This window comes from Lonchura striata, chromosome 1 (genome assembly GCF_050655825.1).
Source record: "Lonchura striata isolate lonStrDom1 chromosome 1, ASM5065582v1, whole genome shotgun sequence".
Classification (NCBI taxonomy): domain Eukaryota; kingdom Metazoa; phylum Chordata; class Aves; order Passeriformes; family Estrildidae; genus Lonchura; species Lonchura striata.
Window position 1 is genome coordinate 79,492,966 of NC_140703.1, and position 27,509 is coordinate 79,520,474.

The window sequence follows — 27,509 nt, forward strand, 5'->3', positions numbered from 1 at the left end:
CATAAATGGATAGTTTTCCTCTGCCAGAATTTCAGTCACAGGTGGAGCATGTTTATATACAAATATAAACATCAAATTTACATGTGTATGAGTGCATAGATATCCACCTGCATACACATATACGTATATAAATACTTCCTTTTCTCTTCATGTATTTGTAACCTTACTGCTAGTGACCTTCCTCTACAAAAATGAACAAATAAGTACAACAAACCATGGCTGCACACTTAGAATCTTTGAAGTCCAAGATGGGTTTTGGAAACCCATGCCTGTTGAAAAAATCAAAAATAACTCACCCTATATTCCTCTGGAACCATATCCTCCCCTTTCACAGATAAGGAAGGAAGTACCAATTGCACATGTATCCAAGCAGACATTTCTAGGAAGGACTTGACTGTGAAAATGAAACCACAGAACAACCACAAACAGTTCTCCCAATGGAGAGGGATAAGCATGACTTCAGGTGAAGTGACAGGCGTGGTGACAGTCCAGTATCATTAAGTTTTATCACATGTTGTGATTTTTAGAGTTTCAACTCTTGAACAAAAATTCTTCTTGTTCAGACGACAGTTGGCATGTCACTGATAACTACTATTTACTGCAATACTGCCATAAGCCTTTCCTCTTCTAATCTAATGTGTAAAATTCAGTCCAGCTTGTAAGTCAAAGAAAACAGGCTATGTGCAAGAGAAAGACACTTCGACACTTTCAAATTAAATATCTATTTTTTACACTACAAGTTTTTTAGTAAAAAGAACAGAACATATATGAAAAATGAAGCATGTTAAGAAAACATGTTTTCAGGTAAGACAGGAATCAAAACAGGAAGCAGAAGCACTGCCAAAAACTAGAGCCCTTTCAAGCTTTTATTGGGATTTTCTCATCAAGTATCCAAGACTCTTATGCCCATGAGACATTGCAGGCTGAAACAGCCAGAATGCAAAATGCAAAGGCTGAAATCACACTTTGTCCAAGTGATGATCATTCCCAGGAGCCAAACCTCAAAAAAACCAAAAAAGCCCAACCACAACCAACCAAAACAAAACAAATAAACTAACTAAAAATCCCCCACAAAAACACACAAAGGAAAAAGACAATAACCATAATTTCAAATAAGTTTACTCAACTTTAATGACCCCAAAATCCCAATTTAAAGCTTCTACAGTGTTTTGCTTCTTATAGCCTCTGTACAGAAAGATATCAAATAGGGAATTAAGCAATTGTACAGCCTACACCAGAGTCAGCCTTGGCAAATGGAAAGAAACATCCCAACCTGTCCCATTGCATGGAGATATTGCCAATTGACAAATTCCTACAGGGAAATCAGAGGAAATGGGCAAGGAAGATGAGCTCAGGGAAGAACATAAGGAAATACTGCTAATTATAATAAAGAAGGCCGATTTTAGCAGAAATTGGGCTTGAGGGTGACCTTTATTTCAGACCTACAGCTGCAGCAGTGGGTTGGGCAAAGAGCCTTTCCTGATAACATGGGTGTCCTGCTGAGCTAGCCAGGCCATGTGGGGCAGGGAGAAGGCAGGGGCAGCAGAGAGCTGTATATGTACCCCAAACAAACAGAAGCATAAAGAACAAGTAACCAACACCATGAACTTTGAAAAAAGCAATAGGCTTCTGACTTTAACTGGCATAATCCTTCCCGGTAAGTAGAGACACACAGTGCCATACTGGTGAGAATACAGAGAACACTAATGGAATCACATGTATTACAATTATGTATTACAATACAACTATGTATTACAATTTATATATTGTGCTTTTCTTGAGATTTCAGTATGCTGGTGTGCCATTCTGCCTGATCAAAATTCTGTATAAAGCTAAATTTGGTATTTAATATTAACACCTCCCGAATGGCAAATCTGAAAGAACACAGACCAGCACATTCTGCCAGAAATGAGTAACAGCCTTTTCAAACACCACTTTCACATCCACCAAATCCATATTCTTCAACTGTGTTGCTGGCTATTTTTTTCTAAAAACAAGAGGAAGAATATTAACATTTTGAACATATTTGCACTCTTCCACTTTTTCTAAATATCTGCACTCTTCTACTTTTAAACAGCCAAAAATACTCATCAATGTAGTAGGAAAAAAGGTGATGGGATGCACTCATGAATACTGTATCATTTCTTGCCATCTGGATTGTCTTAATAAACTAGGAAACGTAAAACTTTGGATACAAATTAGGAAATCTTTCCTCACCAACAGCTTTTAGCTGCTAGGTGTCACCTGAACACATCCTCATGTAGACACAAAGTTATTAGCTGCATTCTGAAAACCAACCTATGTAATTCAATTTAGAAAAAGGAAGGGACTTCAGTAATGCCTTGAAGTACCTTACCTTTGAATCATATGCTGATTGCTTTATTACTTCAGGTGCCATCCAAAATGGTGTTCCCACAAAGGTATTCCTCTTTATCTGTGTATCTGTTAGCTGTCCAGCTACTCCAAAATCTGCCAGTTTTACTTCCCCTTGTTCAGACAGCAATACATTAGCAGCTGGAGTAAAGAAGAAGAAATACCAGAAATGAAGATATTTGACACCATTTGATGGTGTTCTTACAGGTTTGCATGAGTTCTTCTGATATTCTTTAATCACAAATAATAAAACAAATTACCTTTAATATCTCTGTGGATTTTCTTCTCTGAATGCAAGTAATCAAGTCCTTTGAGTATCTCCCTCAATATTGTAGCAATCTGAGTTTCATCAAGTGAGCCAGGCTCTAACTAGGAGATGTAAGAAATATTTAAATATGTATAAAAAATGGACAGAAAATAGAAATAACATTGTGACTATAAAAAGAAATTACTCCTTCTGTCAGCCATCAAAACTTCCAATTTCATAACTTCATAATGTGAGACAAAACAGAACATTCTTTTTTAAAACACACAGTTCTAAACTAAATGGCTTAATGAACAGGCAAAGAAATTATTTATCTAAAATATTATGTAAAATTTATTAAAGGTGCCACAAAGACAAAGCCTCGAGTTATTGCTTTGTGGTTAGGTAATAGATATGCTATGCCTTTGAAAAGCATAGCATATCTGATTGTTAACATTACATTGAACTTAGATGTGCAACTCCACAGAACCTATGTGGACCCAAATCTCAAAGCCTGAGCAAGATGTTAAGACATTCAAGGTACAACATCCATCAGTCTGTGACAATATACTGCAGTGTATTTTGAGAAACTCGCTAAAACAACTCAAACTGACAGGCTGAGAGAACATTACATATTTTAAAACATTAACTTTTTTCAAGTAATACAGGAAATATAAATCAGCTATTTGTTAAAAGATTCCAAGTATTTCTTCTTATGAGAAGAATCAGTAGTGTTATATGATCCCAAAGATCTTTACATGTGATATGAATTCTGAAAGTGAGAATAACAGAGGAGAGGCCACTACCCAGAGACTCCTTAAACAATAAGGGCATCTCCATAGAGACACTGAAACTTTGTGTCCAACAGTTAATATTGGAAATATTCCACTATCTAGTTTACTCCACAACAGCACTCACTGAAACACAATCCAAAAGTTGTACCTCTAAAGCTTCATTCTGTGAGAAGGAAAGCATTTCAGATAAGGATTTTCAGATAAAAATAGTACATCGCTCAGAAATCCTCATGCATAGCAACAGAGGTAATATTTTCTGTAACAATGCATTTGCTTTATCTTTGCAGCTTTAGTTATAATCTTATTTGCTTTTCCTTAGCTCTGCTAATACACAAAATATTACCACTACCTGAAACCCACTAAGACATTCTCAAAGCTTCGCTCCAGCCAGGCTGCAAGCACCAGCTTGAGACTTGGTAACATGACACAACACATCTAATGGGGTTAAACCTCTTATGTCAGATTCAGCTCACCTTAGTGAGGAGGAATTACTGAAACAGAGTAAATCTGAGAAGACTGGCACTTGTACCTCCGTCACAAACTCGGACTACACTCAAAGTTTGACCAAAAATGTACATGCAGTTGCATTATTGTACTTTTTCTTGTGAGGCAGGATTTTGAAATCATCAAGTGCATATTCAAGTACAGAAAACACCAAGCTAGAATGACATGTCTGCTCTATGAACATGGAATTCAAGGATCTTGGTAATCCTTGCTTCAAATATGAAAACGTGGCAAAGCATGCCAGGTTCAAGTTGAGAACCATAATGTACATGTTAGATCTAGGAGAACGTGCACCAGAACATAAATTGAAACTTAATGAAGCACAAAAAAGGTGCTCAATAGATACTTACAGGATGATTTTAGTTCTAGGGTGAAATATCTTCAATAACATTTTAAGATGTGAACAAGTACTTTCTACTATTTCTAGGCAATGAACTTAGAGAATAAACATATAGTCATCACACAAGTGAAATTTGTGTGATGAAAAAAAAAAACCCAAGAAAATATGGTAGCATGTGTTTTCATTCTGCCCTTTTATACCTATACAAAGAAAATAATAGCTGATTTATAAAACAAAACCCGATTTCTAACTGCTCTTCTGTCAGGAAGAAAAAAAGTGATTCACAACAATAAATAAACATTTTCTATCATATCTTTACAGGGAACATCATGAATTTTTACACAACCCCAAAACTCCTAACAGATGTGGAAGCTAAAAGTGTAAATGGGTTCAAAAATACACAACTGCAGGAAGCCCACATTTAATACCCACTCCTATCTTCTGGATATCACCATCAGAATCCCTTTACAGTCACCTTGTTCCTTTTGCTCTTTCCTCAAGCATTTATCAGTTATCCCATTTGACAACTGCTACAAAGACATTCTGCCTCATTTTGGATAACAATTTTCACATACTTAAAGCATGCATTATTATTCCTATAGTAGTGGTTTTTAAATAAGAAGGTGTGTCATTTGAGAGGGGGCCGGGGTGCTTTTTAATAGCTGAAGTGAATGTCAGAATCCAGTTACAGAAAACATGATTCACACTGTACCCTTTGAATTCCCATTCAAACCTGGGTTTTCAAACTCCATTTCAAACTCCATCCCAGGTGCAGAACAAGGTACTTGCTCCTGTTAAATTTCATACCCTTGGTGACTTCACAGCCCTTTGGTCTATCCAGGACTTCCTGCAAGGCCTCTCTACCCTCCATGGAGTCCAAAGCTTCTTCTATTTCTTTGAAATACTATTTTTAATACCAGCCTAAATTGTATTTCTGTCTGTTTAGGCTTCAGAAAGACTTCAAACAGGGAACCTTTTGTTTATTTGTTTGAGGGAGGGGGCAGTGAGGAAAATACATTAAAATGTATAAGCTTGTATAAGAGTTGTGGTGGCAGAACTATGAGATAAAAAAAAACTATTTTCAGGCACTAGTGCACTCTGGCTGACTGAAGATTAGCATTCTAAGATGTTTATATCCTGCTTTCAATATTATGTTGTTTAGCTCCCTTCTATTTACACAAATAATCAGTCATGCCCCATGGAAAATTAACATTTTTCTGACATTGACAAATACTTTTATCCTTTCCTGAAAGTGAATATTGCCACAGCCAAGTGATCTATTATAGTTTCCAGAATTATAAGATAGGAATATAATTATGTGAAGTAAAGTAACAAAACATGCATAATTTACTTACTAGATCAAGGGCAGAGCCCCCACCCAGATATTCCATTATTATCCATAATTTTGTATCCTGTAAAACAAAAAACAAAAAAAAATGTATTAAGATTAAAAAAAAAAAAGAAAATAGTAGTAACTTGAGTTAATGGGATTTGTTCAATTCTTTTTGCTGAAGAAATTATCTGTAGTTTTGAAATACCACTAACATTTAGCTGTTAAGAGATACTCAGAAGTATCTTTGGATTATTTACTCAAGAGTGCATGCATGGAGGAGAATGCATTTTAATTTTAAAATTCCAATTAAGGACATTCCAAATATCAAATAGTGTTACATATAACATATTACCTTTGAAAATATTGTCTCTATTTTGTTGAACATCTTTATTTGTACAGATACCTCAAAATATTCTCTTTAGTAAGCTTGACTCCTGTCCAGTTTAAATTGAAATAGAGCTTATTCTTAATTTTTCTGCATTGCTTCATTTTCTTGAACAGTCAACTAGGTTTTCTCCACTAATGCTTATGCATTTGATATATGGTATAGAATTTTGCACATTTGTGTTCAAGAAAGAAGAAGCAAAGTAGTAATGAAGATTGTTTAAGATGACTATAACAACTTACTAGCTTCAGCTAGTAAAAGAAAAGCTAACAACAACATCAAGCTATGCTGTTCCTAAAGAAAACCTTGGTAAATGTTACAGGATTGTTTAACACAAGATATACAATGCAATATGCTAAGGAAGAGACTGGAGCCAATAAATTTCTTTCCACTTTTTGCAGTATCTTTTTCCCAAATACACTTAGAGAAGCACTTAGTTAAGCTTTTCCTTGCAGTACCAGTCTTAATACACACAACAAAGCAAAGCCACAAATCTACTACGTAGGTACTCAAATGAAATTGCTGCACAAAACACACTGGTGGCTTAGTTTTTTATGATTATCAAGTTATTTTATGCTTTGTTAGCTTCACCTGTATGATATGTACCAAATTTTCACAAGACCTCTAGCATAATAATATAGATTTCTCTCAGAGCAAAGAGCACATAAGTAGCAACAATATTCATTTACTTTGTCTGACAGAATAAAACTTTATGTAAAAATAATGGCTCACAGCCAGGGTATCTGACTCTGAATTCTCATCTATAAGGATGGATTCAAGTTTTTAGAGAAGTGGTAAATGTATTTATTGCAGGACATAACTTCATCTAAATCCTCAGAGAGATTAAAATTTTAGCCCTTAGGACTCACTTAAGTCTTTTAGTCATTATTATATCTATAGTTCACTGCATCCACCCCCTCTCTGGACTCCTGCTGTAGGTAAATGTGCATTTTTCCTACCTCCAGTTACACATACCATACTATTTTTAGATAAGATCCTGGATTAGGGTTCCTTCATCATCCACTATTTTTAACACAGAGATTCAGCTAAATTTAGATACCTTTCTTCAGGAATCAACTCATGCTATTTGACAAACACAGTCTTGTTAAAAATATTTTAAGAGAGCCAGAACACAGATTTTAGGAAGAAAGAGTATTTAAAAAATATGATCTATCTCAGTACTGACAAACAACATCCTGATAGTGCTTACTTTCTTGCAGACACCACAAACATTCCAAGAACTGTAACTCATCCTGATAGTGTCTCTCGCAGTACTGAAATACTTGTTTTCTGCCACAACTTTATGTTTTTCCTGTCCCTTTGAGGCTCTAGGACCTAGTAGTTCCAGAACAAGAACATTACTGAGATGTGTCTTATAGTGAGTCATCTTAAACTTGATCAAAAATTTATATTTTGCTGATAAAATGTGTTTTAAAGCTACATGAAATTTCCTGAATAGTCAAAACCTGCACTTCATTTTAATAGTAACTTAAACACAAATATGTCAACTACATCACTACTTCCTGGCTCCTTGGAAATGCCTGGTTGGGAAAGAAGGAAGCAAACAAACCTCTTGACCTTTTGAAGAACAGTGAAGAAAAGAAGGGGAAAAAAAAACAAACGGGAAAACCCCCAAATATCCACAACACCTCACATAGAAGTCAACAAGTGATGGGTCTTCCCTTTTCTATTATCTCAAGCATTTAAAGAGTTAACAACTCAAAATAAGATCTCATTTCCCAAAAGAGAAACTTTCTAGAACACTAGGTACCAAATTCTCCAGCTGAAAACTAGAAATCAGAGGTAGAAAATAACAAAAATATTTAAGAATATAATTTTAATTACATAGTTTTCTTTTTAAATCATCATTTATAATTTTAATTATTTTTCTAGTTCAATTAGTCTTTGCTCCTGAAACTTTCATCATCAGCTGCCTGAGGCCACATGTCTGGATTTACAATACAAAAGCCATTGATCCAGTAAACTCAGTAATTCTACATTTTAAAACAAATGAAGTATGGAAATACAGCTGAGAAACACACACACACACAACTGTATCCCAGTGAAAAGATAAGTAATAACAATCTATTACAATTATGGCATCTTTTTATCTGGATCCATATATTCTAATTTATTTGTAATTCTCTATGGCTCCCCCTTCCCTCAGAAACATTACTCAACTTCATCAATGGTTTTGGGTTTTTATTTTTGAAGCTTCTATCATTAGTATGAAGTACCTGAATAGATTCATATGTTGTACTCAAATAAATTTAATAACTATGGTAGCAAATATTTTTTTTTTTTTTGAGCTTGCTTATATGAGATCTGCATATATTGCTTAACAAGAAGATACAAATAAATCCTTCTGGTGAGACAGCTGAAAGAATTTCTCAGTATGTATTTCATCTTAAAGCAAACAACCTATATATAGTGATATATATATATATATATATATATATATATATATATATATATACACATTTATGGGTGCTTGGATGCTAGGTATCCCCCAAAAGCACTCTGCCATTCCCTTTCTCACCTGGATATGGGAGAGAGACTATAGCAAAAGGCTCATGGGGTGAGGTAAGGACGGAGTGAACAATCTCCCATTGCCCTCATGGGCAAAGCAGACTAAAACTGGGGACATCAGTTTATTACTAGTCAAATCAGAGTAGTATAATGAAAAATAAAACCAAATATTATAACTCATGCCCAATGGCCCCTTCTCCATGGGCTTAAATTTTACTTCCAAATTTCTTCATCTCCACTCCCCAGTGGAACCAGGGAGTGGGAAATCAGGATCATGATCAGTTCATCACATCTCTGCCACTCCTTCCTCCTCAGAGGGAGGACTCCTCACACTCCTACCCTGTTCCCGCAGGAATACCATCCTCCATGGACTTCTCCATCGTGAGTCCTTCCCACTGGCTGCACTTTTTCATTAATTGCTCCAGTGCGGGTCCCTTCCATGGGGTGCAGTCCTTGGGGAACAGCCTGTGGGTTTCCCACAGTGTCCTAAGTCCTATCAAACCTGATCCAGAGTGAGCTCATCTCTCCCTAAGGCCAGGAGCCTGCTCCAGTGTGAGCTTCCCACAGGGTCCCAGTCTCATTCAGGCACAGCCACCCGTGTGGTGGGTCTCCCCCACCAGCTGCAGGTGGATCTCTGTGGTCCCATGGAACCTCCATGGGCTGCAGGGCCACAGCTGCCTCACCATGGGTACACCAGGTGCTGCAGAGGAATCTCAGCTCCAGCATTTGGAGCACCTCCTCCCCCACCCCTTCTTCACTGACCTTGGTGTTTGCTGTTCCTCTCACTTATTCTCACTCCGCTCCCCAGCTGCAGATGTGCAGGTTTTTTCCTCCCTTCTTAAATCTGTTCTCCTAAAGGCACTGCCACAGTCACTTACGGGCTCAGCCTGGGCCAGCAGCACATCCACCCTGAAGCCAGCTGGCACTGGCTCTATAGGACCCAAGGAAAGCTTCCAGCAGCTTCTCACACAAGCTGCCCTTGTGGCCCCCCACTACCAAACCTGGCCATGCAAACCAGAGATAACGCCTTGTAACAACAGCACAAGGCCAGCACAGAGCTACTATCAATTGACTTTGGCATCACCATAGCAACGGGCCTCCTTCTTTCCTTCTTTTCTGAGTGTCTCTGGCATGCCTCACATTCCCTAACACCTACTGTCACTTTCCTTTTTAAAGCTGACCAAATTCTTTTTTTTTGCTTGAACTTCTCACCCTTTCAGCATATATTTCCCTTTTGCTCTCAAACAGAATTCCAAATGCACTACATTTTCTTCCACAGCCTAGATTAGTAATTATATATTATGCATAATCACTTATACTTTCAAGAGGTACATTTATATACTGACACTAGCAACATTCAATGCTCCACTTTAAGACCTAAAACAAGAACAGTTTTCTTCTTCTAAGCATCAGCCACAACATAGCATTGAATTTTCTTCAAAATACAGTGAAGCCATGATGAGTCATCCATCCAAATTTAGGATTATTATTTCTCTGTAAATTTAGATGTACAGATTAGTGAGGGCACATGGAATATTTCCTTTTTTGCAGCAAGAACAATGGGTTTTCCTCTGATACTATGAAACTGAAGAAAGGAACAGCTTTGGAATCTTCAAGAAATCCTGTTAAGAGTTTCTGTAAATCTTTTCGAAACTATGGCTGCTCTTCTTGAGCTCTGACCTATGATTTTAACTCCAGAACCACTAAAAAACTTACAATAGCAACTTTACCTCTGATGAAGTTTCCTTCATCAGGTTACTTCTATACCATGAAAGTACTTGCAAAATAAGTGCAGATACAGGAGGTAAAGTATTTCTAGTACATAAAAATTGAAGACTGTCCACCAGAGAAAAAAGAAGACCATCCACCAAAAAACTTGTATATAATCTCAAAGGTACATTTTAACTGAATCTTGAAGAGGACAGAAGACTTACAGAAACAAGTAATCAAGAGTAACATGTTTGTTTGTAAGTTCTTAAAAAGTTAAAAATAATCTAAATAAACAAGGGAGAGGCCTACCTTCAGAGATGCTTCCTATTTCTTTTAGGTGAAGAACATACACATTTCTTACACAATGATATTATACAGGAGAGACCAAGCTAAAGCAATCAAAACAAGTATGTACTGATGAAATTTTTTCTAAATCTCCTTTCTTGTGGGAAGGAGAGACTGCAGAGGCAAACCTAACACAGTCACAAAAGAAGGACTGGAAGGACCCTGAAGTAAGTGCACTGAATGACCTGTGCAATTTGAAAACTGTAGTAACAACAATAAGCATATGTTTGTTTTTAAGTGAAGTAAAATCTCCCCACACCTATTGTAAGAAAGAGACTTTTCCAACTTGAATCCCTTGTGAGAAAAGGCATTTCCCACCTTAAATTTATGGTACACAATTAGCAGCAGAACAATGTGTATTTATAAAGATGTGTAAAAAGCTTGTTTAGTTATGGACACAGTCACGTCCAAACTCTACTTAGAATTTCTATTTGCAATCAGTAAAATACCTATGAACAATCAGAAGCTAGAAATACTATATTTGATTGAAATAACATGACAGATTTGCTAAATTAACTTATATACAGAAATTTTACCATCACTGCATTAGAAGAAAAACCTCGAATGCAGAAAAGCAAAAAGACAGAATTTCAACTGAAATGAACAAATTAGTACTAAAACTGATATTCACTGCAGAACTTGAGATGTGTTAATTTGTTTAAAAAATTTTTCAGTTATATCAAAGTAATAAGGGCCAGGAAAAGACTCTTATATTTAAGTACTGATATAAATTTAGTATTGATATTTGTAATTCTCCAAGCATAAGAAACCAGAATAAAAGAACTTTTGTAAACACAATGCATGCAACACTTCTCTAAATTGCATTCCTGCCACAAGTAGTTACTGTGACATGGAGATTTGTCTTCAGTTAATCTCATATTCAAAAACCCAGAGAAGCCTGACAGGTGCAGTAATCAGAAGTTTTTAAATACTTGCATACTGACTCTTAAATGCTCAACTTGAAAAACAAGATGCAGACATCATGTATCTCATCTTCCATATCTACTTTAAGCCACCTTTCCAACTGATTCCCTCCATTTTTGAAAGAAAAAATGATTTTTTTTCAGGATCTATTTCTCCTTGTGCTTTTAAGTGCATCTGAAGCCCCTGCTGTTTGTCAAAGCCACCAGTGGCAAAATCATGTACTGCCAAAGATGCTTTCACCCACCCCACAAGCACAATAAAAGAAGGGCCTGCCCCAAAACAAGCCATGTAACCTACCAAAGACAGAAGCACTAAACTACCTGTTTTAAAATGAATCTGAAAACGTTTATTACCCTGACACCCTTCATAACAAGAGGAAGAATAATTAACCAGAGAACTATACTTTAAGGGATACTATAGTTCATATATCTGAATTCTTCAAAGTGCCTTCCTTTCTTCGGAGCCATCAAGTGCAGCTTCAGGCACCATCTTATTTATTCACCCTCTCCGTTCAATACCAAGGCACAACTGTAGCCACTAGCTCATTATACATTATGAAGAACCATGGTATTTTAGCTCTCATTGTTTATTAAAACACGTGAACATTGGGAGATTACACACAAAGATACAGTTCAGGCACAAAAAAATTATGTTCTGTATGATGCCATAAATTATGCGTTTGGGCAATGACAGGAAATGGCATTTATGTACTTGTGGTTCCTGCTCCCAAAACTTTCATCAACAATAAAGGTCACCAACTGTCAAAAATCTGAAAACATGTATCAAGAAGCATCAAGACCTCCAAAACACTGTAAATGTCTTTGCCCTGGAGCTCATCCTATCGTAAAAAATAATACGTATACAAGAAAACAATTATTTAGGGCTTTAGAGAGAGGACACCTATGAGTTGATGTATTGCCATTCCATCCTTGAAATTCATCAGGATTTGCAAACTTTCCAATAGCTGACTTTTCAATTTGTAGAGCCACAGATTATTATTAGAACAGATAACAACTGCCAAAATTGAGTTCTTCAGGAGTACAAGGTGGCTATTAATATTATTCAGCAAATGAACAATTTTGCTAAGGAATACAATTCAGATCTACCACATGGCCTCAATTCTTGTCATTTTTTGACTAGTTACAAATGTTACACATACATATATATATACACACACACACACATTATATATTTTTGGCTCAATTTAAATCGGATCAGAACTACACCCAGTGCTGCCATATGTTAACAACCCAGAATGAGTAGCATATCACTATCTGCTCTTTCATCTCATTCTTTTTAGTATACAATCCTTGGAGAGGGACAGAAGCAATGCACCCCTGAACTGTAAGCAGCCAATCCAGATATCATAGAATGCCATAGAATAACTCTTTCAATACTCAGCAAGGATTTGACGAAGGATAGAATCACTGATACCAAAAGTCAGATATTCACATTAAGTTTCTCCAAAATTTGAACATTATAGGTACCCAATTCTGTTAGTGTAAGTAGTAAATGAAGTCCTTTCCACTGCAAATGGGCAAATCAATCCTATTACTCCAAAACTCCAGTCCTATAGCTGTTAAACAGTTTCAGGAAAGGCTACAATGTTTTCAGAACTTTTTGGAATTGCCTTTACAGAAAAAAAGTCAGAAAAAAAAATTCTATGCTAATTCACATCATCTTTACAAGACAGTATAGTTTGTTCTTGAAAGCAATCTCAGTAAGCACTGTATTTTTTTCTCCATATCTGAAAGAACAGAATTTTTAGCTTCAATGAGGAATAAGAATACCACTATTACTCCAATACTTCCTGTGAAGCATAGAGTTCCACAGTGTACCTAGTCCATCACTTGAACTTTTCTTTGACAACCGAATCATCTGCTATCATTCCATCTAATTCCTCCTACTACTACAACAATAAATTGTATGGATTGGTGTATTATTTGAAAGCTATTTGCTTATGTTATTAGAGATTTTATAAAGTAAAACCAAACTCTAGTGTAAAGACACTTGTTTCAAAGCACTTGAAAGTTAGATGGCATGGAAAGACAACCCTTGGTTTCAAAGAACAAGAGAGGAACTATTTTATGAGATAACAGCACTACACATACACAGGTGTGCCACCAAAGACATCCTCTGGATAAACTGTCCTCTCCCTCCCCATCCCAACACAACTAACAATCCATGCTTTACAGCAGAGTCCTCAAGAACCGTCTCATTTTCTTAGAAAGGTGAAAGCATACAGATGCTATGAATTAGTTATCTTTAACCTTGCTACCTTGCAATTTTGAGGTGTAAGAGGAGCAAAAGCAGATGGTATGAAATACAGATTAAGATAAACTATTAATCACAAAAGTATGACTAAAACTCTTGCCATTCTGAAGGATATAATTTGGCACTACGAAAAACAGCTAAAAACTCTTAGCAGTTAAAACTGTTACTAAAGAAAACAGTTTAAATCGATTTTACTTCCTAAATGAATGATTGAGTTCTACTGTCAATTTGAAAGAGAAATAACATCAGCTCCTTCCAGGAAAAACTGACAATAAGAGTAATTAGATTTAACCTTTAAAGGGAATTTTTTGAGTATTTCATTAATTCCAGAGCCTCCAAATAATATAACACTTCCCATTTATAGCTAGGTCTCTCATTTTACCAGAGGAGATGTCCATCAACAGACACTTTTAGATTAGAAAGCAGTCCAGCAATTGTCAGTCCTGTATCTACTCTACCTTGCTGAATTTCTAGAGAAGCAGACATAAGATCAAATTTATTTAAAATTATGTCCCCCACCCAAAAAGAAACCAAAACACACACATACACACACGCAAAAAAATACAACAAAAAAAACCCCAACAAAACAATCACAACCCCCTCCACTTTCACTGACAGTACATGGCAGACCAAATGAGGGAAAGAAAAGTTGCCTTAGTTTCCACATATGTAAATGTAGAATTAGGCCGGATATTCTTTTCCAGGACAATCCACTTCTTAACTACCTCGATATAATTAAACATACTAAAGCTTAAATGGTCTGAGTGCCAACTATATTCTCCAAATCCACACCCTTAGAAAAAAATATAGTAGCTATTAAGCAAACATATGATCATCTTCACTAAAGGTCTATTACATGACCAAATATTCCTACTAAAGGAAAAAAAAATAAAAAATAAAAAACCCAACACAGCTAAAACCCCTAGAAGGTTCTTCTTATGATTCCAGTAATATTCTTAGTTTTCATATAATAGGAATATACTGGAATATATAATTATATATATACACATATACAAAACATACATAATATATATTATATACTGGAATATGACTGTAGAAAGAAATATCTAGAGCTGAGTATTCATACAATTAACCTGAATTAGGTGGAAAAGGGGTTGATGTCACCCTTGAAAAGTCTGTTTTTACAAAGCAATAGATTTTAAAAAGCTACAATGGGCATTTTGTGTTTAAATTTATGATATCAAAGTAAACTTCTGTTTATTTCAATTTGCTTTCTTTACTAAATTACTTTTCCACAGGCATTTGGAAGGCTGTGCTTCATGTAGGTAGCATCTCTAACTTGGAAAAATAATTCCTAAGGATGTATTTCCCTCAAGGAGAATAAAATGCAGTAATTTACTTCCACAGAACTTCTCTGGAATAATGCTCACTAGAAATTTAAGCACACAAAGAATTAGGTGGAAATCATCTGGATATAAAGAGCTAATTCAGAAACCTATTTTAAAAATGGGTATAAAACTGAGTGAAGTAAGTAGCATTTGGTTTTGGTTTCATTTTTTTCTTCCTCCAACTTTAACCTTAAGGAAGAAGACTTGAGAAAAGCACAAGTTTGGACCTCTTCCAAAATATGAAAATAAAAAACTAAGGGAATGAGGGGAGCATATGTCCAAGTTATACTCCAGAAGTGTAAAATGTCTTTTTCCCTTCCACTGGGGGCATATTCTTAAGGAAATCAACAGAATGGACAACTTTGTGACTCTTAAGGGGGTGCAACCAGCTGATGAGGCCCCATAGAGTTCTCAAAAAATTGTCACAAAGGAGCCATGAAGGATGGTGAAGCTGTAGTAAAGAATATGACCAGGCTGGGGTGCAGGACTGACAAGTGTTTTGTCTGGGGAGCATTTCTGAGGCGCTTACCTCCTTTGAAGTCTCTTGGCGTCAGGATGAATGCTAGCTGTCCTGGGGCTGCCATCCCTTTGAGGGGAGGGAGATACGGATGAGCCCAAAGGTTCTCTTCTAAACACAAGTCCTTACTGCAAGCTGGCCAAAAGGTCCCTGCAATCAAAGAAATCATTGTGGTTTTGCATGTGGCGCATTTATGTCCTTTCATCAAGGTTTGTCAGCCATCTAACATGTTCAACCACAAAGGAAAAAATAAAGGTATTTGCTGGGTAGCTAATGCAGAACAGAAACTAAGTAAAGAGAAGAACTGCTCATTCCAGTTTGGACTTTGTGAAGCCCATGAAAAACACAAGTAACATGACACTTCAGACTAAGCAGAACCACCTCAGTATGCAGTATTTTATTAATGTAGCCGTGTATTAAAAAAGCTGTTTGCCTTTGGAATCATTATCCGACCCTTTAAAACTCCTGCCTTCTTCAGGTGTCAAGAAAAAATGTCACATTTCAACTCCTAGACACATATACTAGTCAATTCTATCTAATGCAGCAGACACTCTTCAACAGTTACCTCTTGCAATTACCACAGCAGTATACAATTAATCTTTAAATGCATCCTTTTTGCCATAAGCTAGTAGTAGGAGAGCTTGCAGAGCTACTTGCTTGCAAAAACCTCCACAACAATGAATGTTCTGTCACAGCGCTGAAAAAAGATTCCTTCTGCAGAGCATTTAGCAGATATTTGTGTTTGCATGCCAACATGCTAAAGCCACGAGCTACATGTTTTTCCTAATGTGAGTCATCTCTAACAGTGTCCATATTCACAGCCTCCTTGGCACATTTCCTGGGCACATGCCCTTCCACCATAGAAATGATTCTTTATAGCCCAGCTGTCACAAGCCTAGGCATGTCATAGTAAGCACATGATTTCCCAGAGCTGCAAACTAGTGGGCAATCTGGATCTGTAACTTTCTACCAAAGTACATTACAGTAGAAGCACACAGACATATATTTCTTGAATTGGCTGCAAAACCAGCTCCTAGCTAGTGAATTCAAGAAACTTGCACAGCAACAGAAGAACAGCACACATTTCGCTTCATAAAGGAATAAGTAACCACTACTATGGAACACTAAGTGTACACAAACTCATGCTCTTTCTCCTCCCACCTGCCTACAGCCACTTTGCCTTTCCTTGTTTCATAACACAGTGGTGTGAGAATGAAAAATCCTGCACCTTACAGCCACTATCCTTTTAACTGTTACATTTTTTTATTCTTCGTAAGACTGACAAGATTCATCCATCCCTTCCCTGTGTACCAGGTAAATAAGTACTTCATAACCATATCTACCAAGCCATTGCCTTATGGAAAACCTAACTGCTAACTGGGGTAAATCTTTTCCAAGGAAGTCCACTTAGAGGCACACAAAGAGTCATGTGTGTGTCTCTGTAAGTGGCAAACAATGACTTATGTGGTCCTATGATAATCCCAATAGACCATTTACACACCTCTTATAAATAGTCACCAAGAAACAAACGTAACCCATATAATCAAAGCTCCAAATGGAACTGAATTTTACTGATACTGGTTATTGATGAACTGTACAAGGTCCCAAACCAGAAAATTGGAAGCAAAAGCAGATCAAGAATTTGTAACCAAAAGTAAATTAGCATTAGTTCACAGAATTCTTTATCTCAAACAAATTGCATTACATCTAAAGCAGAACTAACAAAAGTACCAAGCAGCCAACGAATACTGAGATTAGCAATCCCCCCCAACAAAAAAAGTCACCCTACACCTGTGTATCTTAAACCTTCTTCACAGAAGTAGTTCACATCAATAGGACTCATGGGGTTTATAATTATTACCTTCTCTATACCTGAAACAAAATTCGAAGAGAAACATGAGGCACGATAACCCTTTCTTCTCCATTGCCCAAATATACAATTCCTCCAATGTTTATATCTGTTTCTGTTCACTCAGTACATCAAATTAAGTTCAAAAGGAACGTTACAAATCAGATTTACTTTTTAGCTCAGATATCAATCCATTTATTGGTTTAATCCCTTTTTTACCACAACTTCCAACACCTTCTGCACCCCTGCTCTGCAGCCTATCAAGCTATAACCCTCTTTTCCTACCCCTTTTGCATTCATATGCTATCAAATTCCACTATTCCCTTTACAGAACACACATAGGCCAATCTTCAAAAGTCTTAATACTAATGGTGTTGTACACATATATCAACCCTACAATAACTCAGGATCTTCAAATCAGATTTCTGTCAAGCTCATCATTACAGTCCCAACAAGACGTAATTCTGGAAACCCTCTTTTACTTTCCACTCTTTTTACAAATTTTACCCTGACTCTTAGAAACACCTTATATTCACATAAATAATTTCCTTTCTTTCTTTTTTATGTTTTTGTTTTGCTCTTACAAGGTGCTGTTTCAAGGAACTGTTGAAGAAAGCAGAAAGGGAGAAGAGAAAGCTCAGTACCTCCAAATGATCATTTTTATTCCAACTGATATGCAAGAACTTAGAATTTAATAGTATAAAGAAAGAACCTTAAGAATTTGTTTGAAAACACTGGCTACTGAATACAAGAACTGCAATGTTTTAAAACTACTACAGTCCTTATACCTGTTAATTGGGAAACTTCCCTTTTGAAGTTTAGTACTTCTGAGTCTTACCAACTTCTTCCAAATAACAATTTCTGAAAATTCAACCATCATTTAAAAATGCTTACTAACCCATTTTGAACCATGCCATAATGTCCCTTAAGTGTAAAGAATGTAACTGCTCTGCTTTTATACCAGTATATGTATACAGACCAAACAGACACTTAGAATTTGACCCAAAAAGTTGTATAAATGCCAAAGTATGCTTAAGTAAAAGAAAGTTAACTAAGCAATACAGACTACCTAACACTCAAATTCAAGATGCCACAAAAACACAATAACTACGTAAGAGCACCAGATTATGATGGACTAGGTAAAGAAGTTTTCAACCAAAATGTTTTGGACGGCCATGAGAACATCAGATCAATAGGCTGGCAGCCACCTGATGGCAGGACTAATCACATTCTAGATGAAATGCTTTGTGCCAGGAAGTCTATCTGAGCAAAAAAAAAAGATGAACCAGCCCACAAAACTAATGCACCTAAGCCTGAGCATAAATACATACACATACTCTCTTTTTTCAGCTCTACTGCTGTCTGATGGAAGAAGCTCCATCAACAATGTGTTGGCAGTGGGCTTGCATAAAACTTTAGACTAACCTGAACCATCAGTGTACAATACTCTAATCCTTAAGACAACAGATTTAAAAATATAAATAAAAAAGAGGTAATTAGTCCCTTATCCACTCAGAGAGCTGAACCACTTCATTGAAAGCTCCAACAGCCTCTGTGGCCACTTGCAAGGTACAGCTGGACCTCCCCTTTGCAGCAACAGCAGCAAAAAGTTTGAACTTCAATGCCACATTAATACTCTCTTTTTATTTATTTCAATCAATAATTGAAATAATTTCAATTATTTCAGCAAGAAGTGTAGCAGTTAATGCACAAGTTACAGAAGGACATTTGACACAAGATTACATATGGTTAGAAAGCAATGCTGTGTGATCCTCATCTGTATAGTCAAACTAAATGGGGCTTCACATTACGGCTAATCTAGAAGTAAGCCACTACCAAAACCTGTGGTACTTTTCTCTCCCCCCATCTCCCAGTTTTTAGGCCACCCAAGTCTACTTTTTTTTTTTTTTTTTGCACCTGACCTAGCAGTTGTGCAGACACAAGTCAGAATTAGCTGGTCTGTTAGTATTTGGGGTTTGCTCTTTTCAAGGTTGTTTTGGTAGGGACAGGAGCAGACATTGAAGAAACTTGTCTCCCAGATGAAACAAGTCATGATGCAGCCAACAGATCCAACATAAGTTATATGGCAGGAACAGGTAAGCAGGATAGGGAACAAGATACTGCTGCTGCCTATTTTTCATACCTGTTAGATCTGCCTAAAAGCAGGTACTGAGATGTGAAATCACAGACATACCATACAGAGGTCAGCAATCATAGCAGTACAGAGGCAGCTTTTAAAGCCATCACAAGGACAACACAAACATATTACTTTTAATAAATTATATTTTTCATTAAGCTTTCTAGATTTTTATTTAAAACAAGATCAGAATAACATCATACAGTAAAATACTTACACAAAATACAAAATATAGTTACTACAGACTCAGTTTTCTTTGAGATATACTAGGTGATGCTTCCCAACCTTGATGTATTTGTACAGTAAGAATTACTTAGCCATAAAAGGCTAAAAAAGTGCAGAACTGATTACACTGATGCTCTGCAAAATTTTTGAAGTCACCATTGTTTACTAGGCAGATTTTTCAACAGATGTGAAAAAACAGGGCAATATGATGCAGATTCCAGAAAGTACTAATGATCCCTCCAACTGCTAAAGGAAAATACTGGAATAACAAGTTTCTAGAACTACAGTTTGAAACAGTACCTTTGAATAAAGACAATGCAAACTAGGGACTTTTTTACCATTAAGAGCATAGCAAATGACTACAGGGAAAGACAGTAGTAAAGACTATGGACAACAAAAGTTCAGAGTTCAAGATAACATCTCTGAAATAAGAAGAGACCAAACAAATATGAAAACAGGACTTCACAGAAAAATAACATGACTCTAGAAACAGAGATACCGGTTCTTTGGCATCCTTTTGCCTTTTTGTCTTATTTATGGCTACTAGGGGCTCTATCAATGGAAGCTTCCTACTCGTTCTCTCAATCAGTAGACTGACAAGATCTGAGGGCCTATCAGAACAGTTACAGAAATCTTCTTGCTACCTCCTCTGAGCAGTCTGGCCAGATGTCATCTGCACATTTACTATAGATAAATGAAGGCAACACTCATTCAACTTCTCTGCAGGACAGGGTTGCCTAATGAGAACAGAGGGTTACCGGTGTTTCAGAAGAAGAGTAAGCATACCAGAACACAGGCTGGCTCACAAGAAAGTGGGCCTCATTTTGTTCTTGACATTGCCACAAGAACAGAATTTGCAAACCCAGCCTTCCTCTCATTCCAGCTGCAGGAATTCCTAAAGGTGAAGACAATTTCTTCTAGCTTTGGTCAAGAAAATGAAGAAGGCATTTCAGCACCTCAACCCCTCACAAAATGCAATGATGACAACAAGGCTGCAATTGTAGTAGGGAAAATAAAAGATGGTTACAGCTTTTTTCATTTAATCCTAACTAAATGAGTCCAGAGAAGGACAATGGGGCTAGGGAAGGGTGCGGAGCACAAGTCTCATGAGGATTGCCTCGGGGAGGTGGGGGATAAAAGGAGGCTAAAGGGAGATCTTATTGCTCCATACAACCACCTGAAGGGAAGCTGCAGTGAGCTGGGGGTTGGTCTCTTCTCCCAGGTAACAAGTGACAGGATGACAGGAAGCACACCCAAATTGTACCAGGTAGAGAAATTTCTTCATAGAAAAGTTTCTTTCACTTTGTAGAAAGGATTGTAAAGCACTGGAACAGAGTACCCAGGGAAGCAGTAGCTACCATCCCTGAAAGCAGTCAGAAAATGTGAACACATGGTTTAATGGTGAACAAAGTGGTCATGGTGCTACGTTGATGGCTGGGCCTCATCTTGAAAGGTCTCCTCCAACTTTAACAATATTATGACTGTATGGTCCGAACACCCATCCAAAGTTCAGGACTGTAGTTGCAAAAGTCAGCTCTGCAAGGGCACGAGCTGCTGCTGTGGGGCTAGGCACAAAGCACAATGATGGATCATCAAGAAACTACTCACACGTTTCACTGCTCCTGTGCTGAGGTAGCACCCCTGTTGCAGGGGATTCTATAGTCTTAAAGTTAAGCAGGAAAAAAATCTCTGTTCCATCTCCTGCCCCTATAAGCATGATGAAACCTGCCAAAGGCTTCCTGCTATATCAAATGACAACAGAATGCACCAAGTCCATTAACTTCTGGCTGGTCCACAGCATACATTTAAGGTCACATCAGTTCAGAGGTGCTCGTAAATGTTAAAGCAAACCAGTTAAACCTGTAAACCAAAACAACACCAACTTTAAACTTAGTGAAGTCCCACATAAACACCCACATTCCAAGTTACATTACCTAGAGTATTCAATACATCCACATTAAAGTTCATGAGTCTCCTAAAGCATTCGAGCTCAGACTTCTTTAAATTCAGCAAATACTGGCACAAAAAACCCCAAAAACCTGCTATTGGCATAAAACCCACCTCATATAAGCTATTCCAATATTTAAGCTGTTTACCCTTAAAACAGTACACAAGATTATCTGATAAAATTTGCTTATTTTATTTTATTTTTATTTATTACTTACTCATCCTGTCATATTTTGGCATAATTGATTAGAAAGCACTAAACTATCAGAAAGGGCTTTCCTATATACACACAGTGTCACTTCCAACCTTCTTTTAAAAAAACAAAACCTAGCCTGAACATCAGTCATCCTCTGGAATACAGGCTTCCCAAACCTTAAACTGTTCCTGAGAAGCTCTTTACTGACTGCATTGCAGTTTGCCAGCCAGCTGTGAACTGGCCATGTTATTCTGAGAAGAATATCACTGATCCTGTGTATGCCAAAGCCCTAACCAACACAATAAGGCTCAGACATAGCACTGCTTACCAACCTCACATTTACCCGATTACCAAAAATAAAACCACATATTAATTTCAGAATCGCATTTTTTCATAAATAATTTTTTTTTCTGGCTGGAGTTAATTTGCCAGAACTCATTGTACTACTGAATTCAGTTAATTAAACTTCATAGAAAGCACTTAATTTTTTTTATTTAGGGTAGACTATGTCACTCATAAAAGTTAATCAGAAGCTATTTTCTGTGTTCTTGATGTCTACAGAAACACCACCTTGACTTTCAGCAGTAGGTATACATCCTAGACATGAGATAAAAAGCCATACAGGTTTTATGTAACAAATAACCTAAAGTTGAAATTATTGGCAGCCATCCTTTATGAACCTTCTGTCACTGTTTCCTATAAACTTTTTTTAAAGAATTCTTAAAATACATTCATCAAATGGGAAGCTGTCTGTATGAAATAAAGGGGGAAATATACTAGAAGTCTTAATCTTCTTGGGTCAATAAATTTAACAGTTCAAAAGAGGGTATTCTCTGAAGCTCCAAAGTGTGCTAGAAAAATATATTTGGAGGATGAAGAAACACAAGCTTAGAGACAGTAATATTTTTTAAAATACATACTACAAAACTAGTCAATACCAGTTTGATATCATTTGTACCTAGTTACAATGGATGATGAAACTACTTATAAATTATCTGCTCTGCCATTATGTATATATGTACAGAAGTCTAAGACAAAGAAATGAAAGAATTTTTAACATATATATATATAAACACGTCAATCTCAGCTTTTGACACTTATTAACCTAAGCTTAGAGTGCAATGTATATATATATACATGCAAAAAAGTCAGGGGTCTTTAAACATCAATGTTTTAAATATAAACATAAATTAATTTGCTCATGTATTTCTAAATAATAAAACAAGATCAAGAAATATGAAAACATTATTAAGTTATAATAACGCCATATTTAAAGTTATTAACAAAACTGAAGAAACATTACCAGAGAGACATCTGAATCTTGAAAATAAAACCCATTTCAAACAACGAGGACAGGATAAACAACCATAGAACAAAATCTAACTAAGCTCTTGAAAAATTGGTAAAGCGGAATAAGATGCAAAAAGCAGAGCTGACAAGGTTCTAGACTGAAAAGGTTTAGAACAAGTAGCATAGCAATACTTCCTAAGAGTTCCAGCACAGCAAAATTAAAAAGAGACAGCAAATTTCAGCCAAATTTATAAGAATTTTTTTTTTAATTAACAAAATGAATCCCTAATCCATTTGTAGGAAGAATGTGGATGCTGTTAACATAAAATCTAAAAAAGTAAACAGATCCTGAGAATTTAATTAATTAATTCTATAAGGATCTAAAAAGAGCTACTATTCTTCTATTTTTGGAGCATTTAATCAGATCACAGAGGAACAGATGAACATTTCATTTGGAAGACAGCAAAGACCATTAATACAGGTTTTTAACACACCATGGCAGATAAGGAATGGCAATCCCTGTAGATATCTGCAGCCACATAAACCATGAAACTGCAATTTACGTTAACATCAACACTGCAGTTACGTATTTATCCTACAGTAGACAAAAGACCATTAAGACATTGTATTTAAAACCACAATGCCCTTGGAAAAGGGTATTTCTGTTCTGTTTTATATAAATACAACTTGATATCTGACAAAAAGGTGTACCACAAATAAATTTATATTCAGAATGACAACCTAAACTGTTACCACTTCACTATTGCTTTTGCTCTATTTTCATTAACTCTGATCACAGCAACTGCACACAAAACTCCAATAACACATGCACAGAACTAAGTCTAGAAGGAATGCAAGACTTGCTTTATGGGAGCATTAAGTTGCTTCATATTTAAGACTCATTGTGCTAAAACAGTAATATTTCATATGAACATATATTGCCTCGTTTTTGGATATGAAAGAAGAATTTGCTATAAAGTAAACACACTTCCAAAATATTCAATTAGATTATACAGAGAATTGTAGCATAAGAAAATGTAACAAGGCAGTATATCACACTATTCTAGGTAGAACCTAAAAATTAGCCAGTGTTTTTAAAAAGTTACTAGAACAAAGAAATTTTCAATTAACTCATTACATGGTAATACTTATTTCAAGCTGTCCTACCATGTATATCATGCAGAAGGCACCAAGAGCTTGACAAGCTCTTCTCACATGATCTCATGACAGCAAGAGGCCTCAGGCAAGCACAGTTGTATTATATATGCCTTCTAAAATTTCAAGCAACAGGTTTCTGAACACACTGGCAGCTAAAAATCACCTAGCTTAATGGAAGAAGGTGTGGAATAACACAGAATGAAGAACAATATAAATATTTCTCAAAGACAGATCATTTGGTTTACTAAAAATTAAAAAACTCAAGCCCAAAACATTCTGCCCACTTAGAGAAAGGATAGCAATTCCAAAAACAATTTCAATCTCTCTGCCAAAATAATTAATAGAAAATCAAATTAAGAGTTCCCGACAAACAGTAACTCTTTCTATCTAACATCCACCAGACACATGGTCAATACACATGAGGCTGCACGGACAAGCAGATGATAATTGGTGAAGTGGCTGGCAATATAAACTGAGATCCTATAGTTTTCCTACTTGCTTACTTCAAAGAAGTTTGTTCTGTGACAAGACATTATTATCTTTCTTGCAATTAGTGCTAAACTGTCCAATCACAGAAGAAATAAAGTCTCCTAATCACTCAACACATGGAACACTAATGTGTTGAACATTCTCAGTGACAGATTATCTGCATTGTCAGAAACAGAGCTAAAAGATGGTCAGACCCTTGGAACTACATATGTCAGTCCTGGCTTCCAAATACAACAGATACCTGCAGCAAACAGACTTCAATTTCTAGCCAAGAATATGAACCAAATCATTTAAATATCAATATAGTCCCTTTTGTGTGTGTATGTATATGTATGTGATGGCACAATATCTCTATCTGATAACAAGACCTTACTCTTATTTTAGAAAGCAAATAGAACTGCAAAATGTTTCATTTGCAAAGATTCTACCACTTCAGCATCACCTGATAACCATGACACATTAATTTTTAACAGCATTAAAAAATGAGCTTTTTGTTTTAAAGACCAAAAGTGCTGTAGTACCAATTGTCTTACAAACAACACACATTCACAAAGGACTGAAGCAATGAGTACATGAGTAGTTGCACATTCCACTAACTGTAGAAAGATCTGTACTTCACTGCAAAAGTAACTGAGTCACACACAGGCACCACTGGTGCTGTATCTTAAAAAGCTGACACAAGCTGAAAAACCCACAGGCTACTGCACTGAACAGAAAAAGGGATATGGAAGGTATCAGAGGGTCCCCCTTAGAACAATAAGCACAAGTATCCCTACTGACCCTTCAACCCAGCCAAACTCATTCAGGGTACAGAGACCTACAATCTCCTCTCACCTTCCATTAGGAAAAGCAGCCACTGCCATAATACCTTCAAAAAACATCAACATTCACTTAGATCAAATCTGAACACTGCATTTTCTTTTTCAGCTTCATCGTAATTATACATATTTTTAAAACCAATAAGAGGTTTTCACATCAGACGTTTTCTTATGTTCCACTTCTTATCCAGTAAGAGCTAATACCCCTTGCCGATTTCTCATGTGGGCACAGATGACACCAAGGGTAATAGGAACCATCACATTCAATATCAGGGCTCTGAAGACAAGGGTCTGGAGGCCCAGGTAGTCTTTTCCTTAATTATGCCAGTTTGGGTAAATGATGAGAAGTAGATGGATTTACAAAGTAAACTGGCTGCACCACTGGTGCTGGCAACAAGGTTTTGGTTTAGAACTCTGCTGATTGGAACCCATCTCATGAAACAGGTCACATAAGCCTTTGCCAACAGAATGCCCAACCTGGTAAAGTGAGTGTTGAACTAGGAGAGTGGGAGAAAAGGACTGTGTGACATTCCCTTGCATCCCTGCTGAGACACAGACACACTCAAATACCTCTGTGAAGTGCTGGCACACCAATTAAGGCAGTATAGGGAACAAGCTCCAAGAATTTGAGATCTCTGTGCAGTCACAAGGCTTTGATCTCATTGCAATTACCAAGACATGATGGGGCAGCTCATACAACTGGAATGTCACAGGGAAGGGCTACAACTGTTTAGAGCAGATAGACCAGGAAGCCACAGTGGTGCAGCTGCCATACTTCATTTAGCTATCAGTCCATGACAGTGTAATTTCTAAAGCAGTGGTAGAAGCCATGAGGAAAAATTTATCAAATTTACTGCCCTCAATAAATTGTCTTCTGATGCTTCTGAGACCAAACCTATACCTAACACCAAAGTCCAGTTATGGTAACAAGTTATCAGGTCTAAAAACCATTACCAAAGCCCTTCGCTGATAAGATATCCAAGCAACCTGTTCCGAGCACAAGGAAGAAATGAAAAACTGTCTCTTACTTGAGTAATGCATCTCCTGAATCCCGAAAATTACCTTAAATGTCTTTTTTCCTTTGGAAATTAACTGGCAATCTCAGAAATATAGACAAAGCAGGGTTCCCCTTTCAGAACCTTCATTCTATTCTTTGCTGATAAATAGAATACTTCCACAAAAGCAAAAGCAGACTGAAGTAAAGCATTTTCTGCCTACTTCCAACTTCAAATCCTGCCAAGACAACAATCTCTTATCTAGATTCTCATCTCACTGTCATAAAAGAAAGAGCTATCGGGACAGGAACAAAGTCTACCCAAGGAATAAAGTAATACCAAAAGCTTCCAGATATTTCCACTACTTTCAAGACATAATAAATTACTACATCTATCCAATTGAAAATAATAACAAAAAAAAGAAAACCTTAACAAAAGGACAAACTATCAGCACACTTCAAACTGAATCCTGACAATAATAATAATATGGCAGTAGGAGGAAAGGGAAACAGATTCACAAGACAGTTAACGGAAATCCCTTCCATTATTAGCTTCACTTAAGTCTAATATGCAAAATTATTTACTTTCAGATTTTAATTTTTAAATCACTCAAACCAAGGCTGGGTTCAGTCTCCTCAGAAGGACAACCTAAATAATTAGAAGGATCAGGGATCAAACCTTGACAACGAATTTCAAGCTTCACAAAACAGCTGAGACTAATTGCTTTTAATGTTTTGATAATTCAAATGCAGACTTAGGTTGAATTTTCCAAATTTAAATCACC

At 36.5% G+C, this 27,509-nt stretch overlaps 1 protein-coding gene across 2 annotated transcripts in view; it reads right to left on the bottom strand.

Annotated features, from left to right (window-relative positions):
* STK24 (serine/threonine kinase 24) overlaps positions 1 to 27,509 on the bottom strand; it is a 51,536-nt gene that overhangs the window by 10,550 nt on the left and 13,477 nt on the right. For both annotated transcript variants that reach the window (XM_021530280.4, XM_077781493.2), the window contains exons 3-5: positions 5,611 to 5,667; positions 2,634 to 2,742; positions 2,357 to 2,514 (exon numbers count right to left, since the gene is read on the bottom strand). In XM_021530280.4, coding sequence (XP_021385955.1) covers positions 2,357 to 2,514; positions 2,634 to 2,742; positions 5,611 to 5,667 — 324 coding nt within the window. The remainder of the gene's footprint in view (positions 1 to 2,356; positions 2,515 to 2,633; positions 2,743 to 5,610; positions 5,668 to 27,509) is intronic.